At 39.2% G+C, this 13,073-nt stretch overlaps 1 protein-coding gene across 1 annotated transcript; it reads left to right on the top strand.

Annotated features, from left to right (window-relative positions):
• The first annotated feature begins 394 nt into the window (after positions 1-394).
• On the top strand, positions 395-12,818 carry znf512 (zinc finger protein 512). The gene is made up of 16 exons (XM_042503956.1): positions 395-619; positions 2,379-2,512; positions 2,646-2,701; positions 2,921-2,979; positions 3,765-4,330; positions 5,607-5,696; positions 6,287-6,391; positions 7,849-7,973; positions 8,069-8,155; positions 8,335-8,433; positions 8,537-8,704; positions 9,376-9,573; positions 9,765-9,866; positions 10,291-10,353; positions 11,141-11,239; positions 12,084-12,818. The coding sequence occupies exons 2-16, from the start codon at positions 2,413-2,415 to the stop codon at positions 12,816-12,818; spliced, it is 2,652 nt and encodes an 883-aa protein (XP_042359890.1). The 5' UTR covers positions 395-619; positions 2,379-2,412.
• Positions 12,819-13,073: the final 255 nt, after the last annotated feature.

The following is a 13,073-nucleotide window of genomic DNA, read 5'->3' as shown; positions in this document are numbered from 1 at the left end:
ATCACCATTGCAAGATGGCAACGCCCATATCTCGGATATTTTAACCTCACTTAATTATAGCGTCCATCTTCATATACACTCTATGGTACCCCTTCTTTGACCAATAAAGAAGAGTCCCTTATAAACTGTAAGCATATGTGGTTAACTACAGTAGTAGTAGGTACAGTATTAGAGTAAACATACTCAGTTACAATATATTCCACCACTGTTGTATATAGTAACAGTAATACGTGTAAAAGTGTGTTATATTGTGTAATAGCACGTACAGTGACAGCAGCTTAGGTCAAATCCCTTAGCGAATGAGGCTGATGGGGAGAATTCCCGACAGGCCGTGAAGGCAGCAGCAGATGCGGGTCTTATTTGTTCTGTCCAGCAGGAGGGCGTTCCGCTCAACAACACACAAATACACAGCGGTGAATTATGCCGGTGTACGTGCCTCATATTTAGATGCTGTCAGAGCTTCTGATTTTATCTCGAGAGTTTGTCTAACTCCCGGATCGGGCCTTCCTTCATGTTAGCCCTCCTGGTGGTAGCTCTGCCGGGGGAGAGGCGACAGAGGAGGCCGGGCTCGAAGACATGGAGGCGAAGCGTCTTTGCAGAGGGAGTGAGCTGTAGGACGGTAGGCTCTCTTTGCGTTTCTTCCCCCGTTAAGAAACAATGAAAGGCGGACAGGACAGGTTTAAGGTGTCTCCGTGCAGAGAAAACGGCTTGTTAGCTCGCTAGTTGTGCTGTAGCTGGACATGTTTTCCTCTCCGACGTCGTCAAAATGTTATTTTTTGTGTCCATACAGACAATGATGGTCTTTGCCTCAGACCCATAATGGCTATTTTTTAACGGTTTACAGGACCGAGGAGAAAAAAAAAATATGACCACTTTAACTACATTATAACTATTGGAGATTTTCTGCCTGTTTGATATCCTGTGTTCAGTTTTTCGACCATTGAAGCAGCAGGTCAGTGGCCTTCAACGTGACAAGGGACACATCCACATACAAGCAGCGCTCAAATGTCAAGCATGATGGAAACACAACACTGTAAACATAACGGAGGCTGCAGCCCGCAGCTCAGCCAGGCTGTGCGACTTTAAAGCGGTGGGTCCAGACTGCTCCAGCCACTGCGGCCACATTTGACTTGAGTCATTTGTCAGTTCAAGTTTCACACATTTGAAAAAAACACATTGAATTTAGTGGACAAATTGTAAAGGACGCATGGGCTTACAAGAGAATGAAATAAAATATGTTGTAAGAATAAAGTGCAATTAGTTAAAACCAGGAGCGTTTATAGGTTTTGTGGAGAAAAGATTTTATTTAGTCTTTTTTGGGGTTTTTTTTTTCTTTAAAATTTTTAAAAACATTACCTTTTTTTATTTTAGGTGATTGTTCACACACACACACATACAAATATATATTATATGTGTATATATATATATAGGTTGGGGGCTTTAAAATGAGGGTGCTTCAAATATTCTTAAAGTATTTATATATAAATACAGATATTTTGTGTATATTCTCAGCACTGCAGAGGGAAGGTTTTTTTTTAATTAGTTCAGGGGAGGAATATTCAGTTTAGTAGTAGCTGTAGTAGTAGTAGTATTAGTATTACTATCACGTTTTGGTTTGAGGAATTAGAATCTGAACAAAACTTTTATCTGTTTTATACAGATAACCAAATGGGCAAATTAAGATTATTACTATCATTGCATTGAGAAATACTTTTCAAAACATCAAAACAAACAAACAAAAAACAACCTTCAGTACTTAATGACTATTTGTATCATTTGGTTTAGACATAAACTTAAAGGGCAACTATGGCCTTTTTCAAAATGTATGCATGCAATTTTCTGTGATCTAAGACAAAATCCATGAACAACTTCCTCCCAAATAATATGGAAATAACATACTAGAAGTCATGATATAGGTGGCGTTCCATCGATGTCTTGGTAGGCATTTTTAAGATAGTTGTCAATAGTAATAATTTGTTGTTACTGAATATTAGAAGCGGTTTTGATACTCATTTTTCAGTAACAGTACATGGACACCTGCTACGCTTTCCCGCTCTCTCTTTCTGGTGTGCCGTTATCTGCTACTAACCAAGAAAAAAGAATTTCTTGTTGTAGTGTGCTTTATTTATCTTTTAACAAAAAATCAACTTAAACACCCCAAATGTCAAGTTTTCCCAGTGGTATGGAAAAATCATATCAAATGTCAATATATTTCTAGGTATTGTATACATTTCAGTATCATGTCAACACAGTCTCAGGACACAGCGTTGTGATTCATCATGTATAAATCACCCAATTACTTATTTAAATGATGAGGAATTATGTAACAGCGTTTTAAGCTTTAATAGGATGTTCTGTCTTCTTTCTGTTCTTTTCAGTGGTGATTTCTCCGGGAGTGTTGGCACTCCTAGAATGGACTCTGAACACATCGGAGGGGATATGTCACCTTTGTATGTGCCAAGAAAGAGAAAGTCAATCCAGTCACAACCTAAAAGTGGAGTGCCATGTCCAGGTAAAGATAAAAAACTTCATTCAAATCATTGTGAGCAGGGCACAACTGACGGTGTGCTCCTTCATAGCACTAAAAACCCTCCATTGTGTGTTTTTGTTTCATTTCAAATCAAGTTTAATATTCTCTCCTGCAGTTGTTCAGCGAATACCAGAAAGAACCTGTGAATTAAACTCAGCTGGATATCCCAAGGTGAGATTGAACTCGTAAGATAGATGCAGAACATGAATCCTGTTGCATGCGGTAAAGTTGTCTGCAAGCAAACTACGCAGAGGTTATCAGGACAGTGCTGCTAATTAGAAGTGTCTGAATGTGGTTTTTAAAGTTTATACTCTGCTCGTACTCAAAATATGATAACTTTGTGCGCATATTTAGATCTCCACTTCACAGCTTTGTACTTGAATGTTTCAGAATGACGAGTCTGAAGCTCAAGATGATCTAAAGATGAAGAGAACTTACGGTAGAAAAAGGTAAGAGACTCCTCGGCCTGTTGATTTGTAGATGGTAGATATGCATGACAGATGCTGCTTACTCAGTATGACAATGAATGTGTCTCTTGACACTACGTATCACAACTAAACAATGACATGCAGCTTAAATAGTGCACAATTTTTTATAAATAATGGCTTTCAAATGCATATTATTACACTTTTCAAAATGTCAGATATATAGGGAACGCATGTCATGAGCCAAGGCATCCTCAACTCTCCAAATTTTTTGATTTTGGTTTTGAAATTTATGTCAAACATGTATAAAAGAGAAATGATCACACAAACATGTGGGCAGACAGAAAAAAATTAATATTTACAGATAATAAAAAGCATAAATCAAAAGAAATGGTCAATCACTTGATGATTTGGTTTACATATTCTAAAAGGAGTGAGGAGAAGTACTTATTTAATCCTTTTCCATAAGTCACTGGCTTATAATTAACCAGCTTCTTTGTTGATCTAAACCCATACTCGACTTAATTTTCCTAATATTGTCTACATATGATATTTATTACAATTTATCTTTGTCATACAAAAAATACTTGTAATTATCCTAGTGATAAACATGTCTCTTGGGAAACGCAGCCTCTTTGATGAACTTTTGTGAATAGAACATTTATACAATAAATATGTGTCAGACCTCATCTAAAATCTTAAAGTCACACAATCATGACTGGTGCTCAGAAAGTGCTTTAAAAGTCCAAAATTATTCTTAAAAAATTAATAAGAGTGTTGTTGTGTTTTTTTTGGGTTTTTTTTATCAGGTATGAGGACCTCCAGAGTGTTTCCATAGGAACAGTAGATTACCCAACCACCAGCTGCTCAGTGATGTCATCGGGTGGCCTGGCCAATGGGGCAGACCCAGGGTCCATGGCTCCGCCCACTGCAAGGCTGCCTCCAAGACTCATAGGGAAGGATGTTTGGCCTCAAGGCCCCGAGACCAGCAGGGAGCCTCAGGACCACAGCTGGAACTCCAGCAGGGACCGAGGCCCAGAGGCCTGGGCCCCGGGGAGAGACCGACCTCAGGAGCAGGTGTGGAACTCCAGCAGAGACCGAGCAGGACACTCCAGTCAAGACCAGGCATGGATTCCAGGCAGGGAAAGGGGTCAGACTGGACAGGACCAGGCCTGGATGACGGGCCGGGACCGAGGTCCTGAGCAGGGCTGGGTGGCCGGCAGAGACCGAGGCCAGGATCAGGCCTGGAACGCAGGGAGGGATCCGGGAAGAGACCGGGCCTCGGCAGGGCCAGAGCAGGCGTGGGGAAGTGGACGAAGCCAAGACCAAGGCTGGAGCAACACAAGCAGAGACAGAGGACATGTCTGGAGACCTGGTACGTCCTGATACACATCAGATTGAGATAATATCAGCCTGTTATTGATTCAGTTTTCACATTTTGGTTGTAAAACACATTACGACATGACATTTCACAACTCAACTCTAAATTATGAAATTGAATGAGTTTAAAGACTAAAGTTGTCATTAAACCAGAGCCTCCTGTACTCCTGTACTAATACTACAAAGTTATACCGCAGATCATATAAATAGTATGTAATAGTATTTGAAAAATATTAAATCCTAACTGTATGTGTGTGAGTGTTTTGGGGTTTTTCTAGGATGCAATTTTGAAAAAAATGTGTTGATACACTCTTTTTGGTCGGGATGTCCCGATTTTTGTCCCCGATTCCGATCCAAGTCGTTTGACATTAAGCATCTGCCGATACCGAGTCCCAATCGGATACTTGTATTTACCTGTATAATATAGCTGCACAATGCACTGTTTAAGTACTTTAAAGTTATTAAAATCAATCCCTGTGTATGTTTGACAGTTTATTAGCTGTGTATGCAAAACAAGAAGAACACATGTAAACAGTTCCTAAGGGTTTTTAAGTATTTTTTTTCCAAAAATAAGAAAGTAAACAAATGAAAAATATTTGTATATGCTTCTTAGTATTAAGAGCAGCATTTGTTTTTTCAACACAATAAAGTAAACAAAATAAAATAATGTCTTTAGAACTACTTCTCAAATCCACTTAGTTCAGCATTTGTTTTTTCAACAAAATAACAAAGTAAACAAACTAAAATGTGTCAGAAATTGCTCACAAATCCACTTAGAGCAGCATTATAATTAAATCCCAGAATACTATAACTGAGTATTTTACACAGTTCCACTTCAAAGTTGTGTTATAGCTGAACTTTAACATTCGCAGTCACAACAAATAAAGATCAGTCACAGTTCTGCCTTTGAGAGTATTATAGGAAAACCAGTTCTCAAAAAATGCAAAATGCAAAAACTTAAATTTCTCTTAAAGTGATGTAGCAGGTAAAAAATGAACATGAGAAAAATCAGTTTCTACTTATCGGAGCAGGGGCTTTACAACAACACCTGAATGCTTTCATTTTACGACACCTGTGTGACGGTGGAGGTAAAGAAAGATCTGGGCAGGGCACATGCTCATAATAATCAATCCCAGTCAATTAAAAAAGCATTGATCAGGCACGATACTGATCCTTCTGATCCGACTGGGACATTCCTAACTCTTGGATATGTTATGGGTTTTTTGCTTTGTTTTGAAGACTGATTTTGCTGTTCATGTGTTACTTTAAAGACTTGAACATGAAGAGAGTCCAGAGAGCGGACACTGAGCGAAGCCCAGCTGTTAATAACTTCTGTCAGCCACCAGAGGGCAGAGACTCCTGTAAGTTACCATCCAGTCTGACATTTAATGGGTGAGATGAAACACTTTTGTCCTGCAAAAATAAAGACCAGTTCAGTTGAAACAGATTATTCGTTTTTTTTTATAAAAAGGGAAGAGAAAAGACTGCTCTGCCCTGATTAAACATGAAGAGGATTGATTTCTTACTGGCAGCAGCTAGAGAAGACCCTTGAATGTTCGGGTGGAGCCACTGACAGTGCTATTGTTTGATCAGCAGAGGGCACTTTTTCATTTCATGTCACTGACAACACTAATATTTTGTCTACTTAACTGATTAATGAACATAAGAACATAAATCATATTAAGAAATATTGGGATGACATTAAGCGTTTGCAGTTGTAACATTTTTGGCAGCACTAATCAATAATCCCTGCTGTAGGATGTAACTGAAACTATTTGCACAAGAGAAACACAATTGGAGTTAATATAGAGAGCATAATAAGATGATAAAGAGCAGAGATGCAGATTGAAAGCATTTGTTAAATAATATAGGGGATTTTTTTATGAAATGACAACAGAAAAACCAGCAAATAATTTGATCATGATCAAGTCATCTGATGTAAATATTTCAGGTTCAGATGCAGCCAGTGTTGGTGAGGCATCGACGGCTCAACCCAGCGAGGACCAGAAGCCCCCGATTCTCTCCACCAAGAAGGAGCCTCCTAGCTACCCTCCAGGTGAGACAACCACCGCTGATAATATTTGAGTATAAAAACATGTTCCTTTCATGTTATCTGTGCCGCTCTGTATCAGCTAAAAGGATTCCTGACAGCTTGAAAAAAATGTATTCAGGTCTTTTTAAGCTTGCATATTCAGTTTGGTCCATATTCAGTTTGATGTGGTCACACTAAACCTTTGTGCATAATAATTTTATAAGCTGTAAATTTGTCTTCTTAATTTAATTGATCTGTTGTTTTACTGTTTTTTTTTTGTTTGTTTGTTTGTTTAATAACTGCCTTGTAAGGTGACCTGGAGTGTTTTGAAAGGCACCTATTAAACAAACAAACAAACAAAAAAAAAACAGTAAAACAACAGATCAATTAAATTAAGAAGACAAATTTACAGCTTATAAAATTATTATGCACAAAGGTTTTGAAAGGCACCTACAAATAAAATGTATTATTATTATTATTATTATTATTTAACTTTGTCTTTGTTGTTGGAGATAATAGATACAAATTTGAAAATTGTGAAATGAGTTGGTTTTTTATTTTTTATAAACATAATAGTAACATAAAGACTAGTAGTCTGGATTTTTTGAGGAGGGTTGTATGAGGTATGAGGTACGTATGAGGTCCATAGTCAACCTATTACCTGCAGTAGGCGGCATCCGGCACAACCCCCAGTTCTGAGAAGCAGCAGGAGGCCCACATGGAAGTATTTTAGCCAATAACAGCCAATATCAGTTTAACTGTATGCTGTATTGAGAGTGTTTTCACTGCTTTACTTTTCCGACAGACAGCGATTTCTGATGAGGAACTGTTTGAAAATGCTCTTTTCAAAGCCATTTTGTACTGAGCAAAAAAAAAGTGATTTCACACTGCAGAACACAGGGTCTACAGCTGCCTTTAAACGTTATTTTGTTTGTGTTGTTGTGTGAGTTGGATGTGTAAAGTTTAGATTTACCAAAGTCACATGACAACCCACACTAATTGAATGATTGAGGCAGTGGTACACCACAGGCTCCTGTGAACTAAAATGACTGTTTTTCACTGAAGTCTGGTGGCTTTGGAGAGAGCATAGATGTTGAACTGAAGCCTTTAACGTCTTCCCTGTTGGAAGCAGCTGTCTGGCGAAGAGTAAAGCTGTGATAAAACCTGCAACACAACAAACACTTAAACAGTTGTAGATTGTTTAGGTACTTTGTTTAGGTTTCTAAAATAGGTTTTATAGCTGACCGCATCCACAGCAGTACATTGCTTAGCTTCTGTGTCTGACTCCAGCCTGCTTCTTAGATACGAGGGCGTGCCCACTGACATCTGTTGACTATGGATAAGAACCTCATATCAACCCACTTCAAAAGAATCTGACTATCCCCTTAAGTTAAAACGCAGAGTAACTTTAGGTAAGCTGGTCCTCCTTCTCAAACATTTCCACCATGCAAAATTAAATCTATTTTGTGAACATCCACTAGGAAGCCAAGAGGAGCGCTGGCAGCTCCAGATTGTGGCCAAAGGCAGAGTCACCTGTCCGAAATGTAAAAGTGTGAGCAGGAAGACTGTGGAGGGGCTGAAGAAGCACATGGAGAACTGCAGACTGGTGAGCACCCCGTGTTTAAACACTACGTCAGTCTGAATTTAAATACCAGTAATTCATTTGGTTTAAAGTATGCCGCTTTAATGTGTTGTGTGCAGCAACCCTTTACCTGCCAACACTGTGGGAAACAGCTGAAGTCTTCAACAGGGATGAAGTATCACATCATGGCTGACCACAGCCATCTGGTGAGACCGATCAGCTCTAACCTCTATAGTCTTCAGTTTTTAAACTCTCCACATTGACTGATTTCCTCAGAAAAACAGCAGCATGATATTTCAGCTGTGCAGTTGTGTCATTCATAAAAGCAGTCGTCACTGCCGATTGAAATAGACACTTAGTTCATAACGTTTGTTTCTTCTTTTAGCCCTCAGCAGACGATGCGAAGGACCTGGATGATCGCGCCATCAAAGACAAACTGCGTAAAATCCTGAAGAGACTGGGCAAATTAAAATGCTCCAAAGAGGTAAACTAACAAATCACGTCCTCTCATACTGGGATATTGATTAAGATAACGTAAGAAAAAAATGATGATTCCACGTTTAAATCATTTTTTTTTCTCTTTTCAGGGCTGTAATGCTGCCTTCACCAGCATCATGGGCTACGTGTACCACATGAAGAAGTGTGGGAAGGAGGAGTCTGAGCTGGAGAAGATGCTGCTGAATTGCTCTCACTGCGGGAAAACCTACAAGTCCAAAGCCGGTCTGGAGTACCACCTGAAATCCGAGCATGCGCCTGTGAGTCATGTGTTGTGTTTCATACGCTTATCCAGATGATTAAGTTTACAAAAATCGTTTCATGTAAAGCATGTAGACTTTATTTATGCAAATCACTCCTTAAAACCTGGTTCGACAACCCTCTGACACCTGAGCAAAGTGGTTTGATTTCTTAAAAACGGGGGAAAAGGCAATGACCAACTTGGCAAGGAAAGTCCCACAAAGTGCAAGAAATTAATAAAATAGTGATGGAGAAAATGACCTGAAAATTTGTTTTTAAAAGGGCAGAAAATAATTGGACATTTTTCAAAAACTAGGGAAAAAAATTCCAGAAAAACATATTTAGAGTCATTATAGTTATACACTTCTAGTAATATTACAGAAAAAAAGAAAATATGCATATTTTTTAATTTGCAGCATTTTAAAAAAAACTCTATATTTATTAGTTTTTTCAATTAAAACATACCTGAAAAAGAAAAAGAAAATGAAATAAAAATAAAAAAGGGGGGGGGGTGTGCCTTCCTACCATTTATAATTTTAATTTGCAGCATTTTTTTAAAATTTTTTGCTTATTTTCAGGTAATGGTGATGGTGTTTATTGAGTTGCATTGGAGTGAATCATAATACATTCAGATTTCTGTTGCATCCAATTTAATACAGTCGAAAGCTGTATAACTCCTTATTTCACCCAGACACCCCAGAAGAGTGAGGAGGACGAGGCGCTGAAGGCCCACAGAGAGGCCAACCCAGAGAGGACGGCCAGCGGCAGGGTGCAGCGAGCATCGGCTCAGGTGGCAAATTTCCACCTTGCTGAGATCGCCAACAACGAGCTGCCCAAAGACTGGCCCAAGAGGAAGTTTCAATCCGACCTGGTGCCAGATGACAAAAAGGTGAGAGATGATCGTCTCAAATCTAAATGTCAAGTTTCAGGATATATGAGGGTGTCTTCGTTAATTGTGTAATATTTACACAAAGTAGAACGAAAGTGGGTTGACTGCGTAACTGAAAGCAGTTTGTAAATCTGTTTTCTCTTTGCCTTGTTAAACTTTCAATGACCTCTGATTTATGCTGGTCTTCTCAGTTGAAATATGCCCGACCAGGCCTGCCTGCCTTCAGCCAAGAAGTGCTGAGGAAGTGGAAGAATGAGGTGAAGCTGCAGAGGAAAGTGCAATGCCCCAACCAGGTAGAAAACAAACAGCAGCTGTCTCAGTCTCTACCGGGGTTATGCTGTAAATTCAGTTTTATTTTTTTTGTTTATGTATCACTGCTATAACCTTTCTAGTGAAACAGGGTGTCAACACTGTATGTAAAATAAGGTTTAAAACATGAGGTACCACGACAGAGGAACTGATCAATTTGCACATTTAGAAAGTTATTTGTAAGTGTATTTGTGCATTCTATGTATTTGTTCATTTGTTTTTACTATTATAATTGCTACTTTCTGTAGAAGTCCAGTTTGATCCTTCATATTTGGTATTTGCATTATTTCTATTTCATATTTCTCTTTACTTTTGTCAAAAAATATTTTTAAAATCTCTAAATCAGATGAAGTCCTTTTCTTAAAAGTGTTAGAACGCCTTGTGTAACTTCATTTGCGTCTGCTTCAGGGTTGTGGCTCCACCTACACCAGTGTGTCTGGACTAAAAGCCCATCTGGGACTCTGCACGAGGGTACGTCACCTTTTTTTTTAAATCTTTGAAAGAAAATATGCAGTCCATTGAATATTGCAAGAGTAGTGCTAAATAGGTTTAGTGGCAGAGTAAAAAAACACCATGCATAGGAAAGTATAAATTGATTTTTTCTAATAAGTATTTATATTCAGTCTAAAAATAAACTGCTGATGTGCAGTGCATTTTTAAAGACAAACCAGTGCTGAACTGCTTAAGTTTTGGTGGCCAAAGGTCATGGTCACTCCTTCTCATTCTTGCGAACACAATATTTAAAGAAGGACTTGAAGAAGTTTCCTTAATTTGGCGCAAACGTCCGCTTGGACTCGAGAATGAACTGATTAGAATTTGATGGTTAAAGGTCAAGGTCACTGTGACCTCACAAAATATGTTTTTAGCCATAATTCAACAATTTCTAAGCTAATTATGACAAAATTCCACACAAACATCTAATAGGAAAAAAATGATGAAGTGATGGCATTTTACATCCAAAAGGTCAAAGGTCAAATTCACTGTGACGTAATGTTTTGCTAAATCACTTGTCTGGCCATTATTCAACGTCATTTTGCAGGAACAAAAGGGGAACATTTGGTCAGATACTGATTTGGTGACACTTACAATAAATTGGTAATACTATGCTGATTGTATATATCTTCTGTGCTGCCGGGGGAAAGATGTGTTTGAAGCTTCTGTATTTTTTTTATTTTTATAATGTAAACTGTAACTGCAACTTGACTGAGGCCTACAGCTGCAAGGTAATAATTCTAGTTTCTTTTTAATCTAAATTCAGGGCGACTTTGAGGCTGGGAAATACAGATGTTTGATCTGCAACAAAGAGTTTAACTCAGAAAGTGGCGTGAAGTACCACATCAACTCTGTCCATTCGCAGGTAATCCAAAGTTCACAACAAGTATTATGGAGTTAATGTCAAAACAAAATAAAACATTTTTTTACAAGTGCTCTACTCACACACACAATGTAGTTTGCAAATGAAAAACATAAATAAAGTAATACAAAACATACCTATCAAAAAATACACAATATACAGTATTTCTACAACATCATGCTTCAGAAACAAACACAACATGCCTTATGAGTACAAAAAAAAATCCACAAAGACAAAAAAAAAAAGTAGTGACTTTTGGCGCATGAAAGATGCTGGGATTTTCTCATAAATGTCCCAAGTAATTTAACTCCACAACAGCAGGTGGCACTGTGGGTCAATTTAAATAAAACTGTTTTTTTTTTGTAAAAAAAGCAATAACATTTTTAATTCTCAACTGATTGCAGTGAGTTGTTTTTATATTTATGGGTTTATGATCCACATACAGTAGAAAAAATAAGCGTTGTCTGTAATTTGATCGAAGCTCAAGATTTAGAATATAATCCCTGCTGGATGCTCAGAGGAGGAGTTTGTGTTAGACTGACATAGACTTAATTACTAATATGGTGGAAAATAATTAATTGTCACAAGGAATTTAAAAAATCTCAAGTCTGTTCTTCATTTGCAAATTACATTGTGTTTGTTAGTAAATCGTAGGGCATTTGTACAGCATGTGTGGTTTGTTTGTTAAGTTTTGGCAGGATATTAGCTTCATAAAGTATCTTTAACCATGTGTCTTGATTATGATGAATGACTCCTCTGTCTGTTTAAAGGCAACAATAAATTCAAAGAGTTCCCCTCCTGACTTGTGTTTTCACTCCCCCTCTCCCCGCTACATGTCTCTCAACAGGACTGGTTCGTGACAAACAAAAAGGCCTCCAAGAAGTTTGAGAAGTTCCTCAAAAGCCAGCCTAAGGAGTTTGTCCATAATGTGGACAAGCAGATGGTCGACCACTACCACCATCATCATCATCACCTCCAGCATCATCAGCATCACCACCACCACCACCACCATCAGCAGCAGCAGCAGCAGCAGCTCCAGCATCAACCCATGCAGCACCCTCTGCAGCCACTGCATCACCTCCAGCATCAAACCCAGCTCCTCCATCCAGAGCACCAGAACCTCCCTGCGCAGATGGACACCCAGCTCCAGCAGCCGATGCTCCACTACACCCCTTTAGAGCCTCCTCCTGCACCGATGTGGGTGGATATGGAGCGGGGAGGAGCAGTGCCGGGAGCAGAGCAGGCCCCGATCGAGATGGAGATGGCAGATGTTGATAAACATGAAGAGGACAACGGCGAGATGGTGGAGGAGAAAAGGAGAGAGAAGGGGGAGGGAGGAGGGGAGAGGGGGAAGGCTGATGGGAAGCAGAAGGATTGCTTTGCTTTCAGCGGCGGTGAGGGTGGCGGTGGTAGCGGAGGCAGCAGCAGCAGTAGCAGTAGCAGCAGTAATACCGGCAGCTCGTCCAGCGAATCAGAGGTGGAGCAGCAGGACGGGCAGAGACAGATTGACCAGTGGAATCTGAAACGGCCAGGCAGCATGGAGCCCCACCCTGAGGCTGGAAAGGGACAGAGGAACACTTAAAAATACACCTAAAAATGACACTTAACACTCGTCCTGCTTCAGATTTCAACAGAGGTAGAAAAAGTTAACACCAGGTGTCCGTCCCTACGTTATTGGCTGTGACGTAGAAGAAAACAAACCTGCGTTTTTAACAAAACTAACAGGTGAGAAGGCAGCTGAAGACAGAGCTACAGTTTGTGACGTAGACGTTTTTCGAAGTTGAAGAGATGATGGAAACCTTGAAAAGAAGCTCACTGAGTCAGCGTGGATGTGAAA

Source organism: Plectropomus leopardus, chromosome 16 (assembly GCF_008729295.1).
Source record: "Plectropomus leopardus isolate mb chromosome 16, YSFRI_Pleo_2.0, whole genome shotgun sequence".
Lineage (NCBI taxonomy): Eukaryota > Metazoa > Chordata > Actinopteri > Perciformes > Serranidae > Plectropomus > Plectropomus leopardus.
The sequence above is the reverse complement of the archived record's forward strand: the minus strand, read 5'-3'. Positions and strand labels throughout refer to the sequence as shown.

Coding starts and splice junctions, on each gene's coding strand:
- znf512 (XM_042503956.1), top strand. CDS start 2,413: ATGGACTCTGAACACATCGGAGGGGATATGTCACCTTTGTATGTGCCA. Junction 8,705..9,375: donor TGAAATCCGAGCATGCGCCT/GTGAGTCATGTG, acceptor TATTTCACCCAG/ACACCCCAGAAGAGTGAGGA. Junction 9,867..10,290: donor AAGTGCAATGCCCCAACCAG/GTAGAAAACAAA, acceptor CGTCTGCTTCAG/GGTTGTGGCTCCACCTACAC.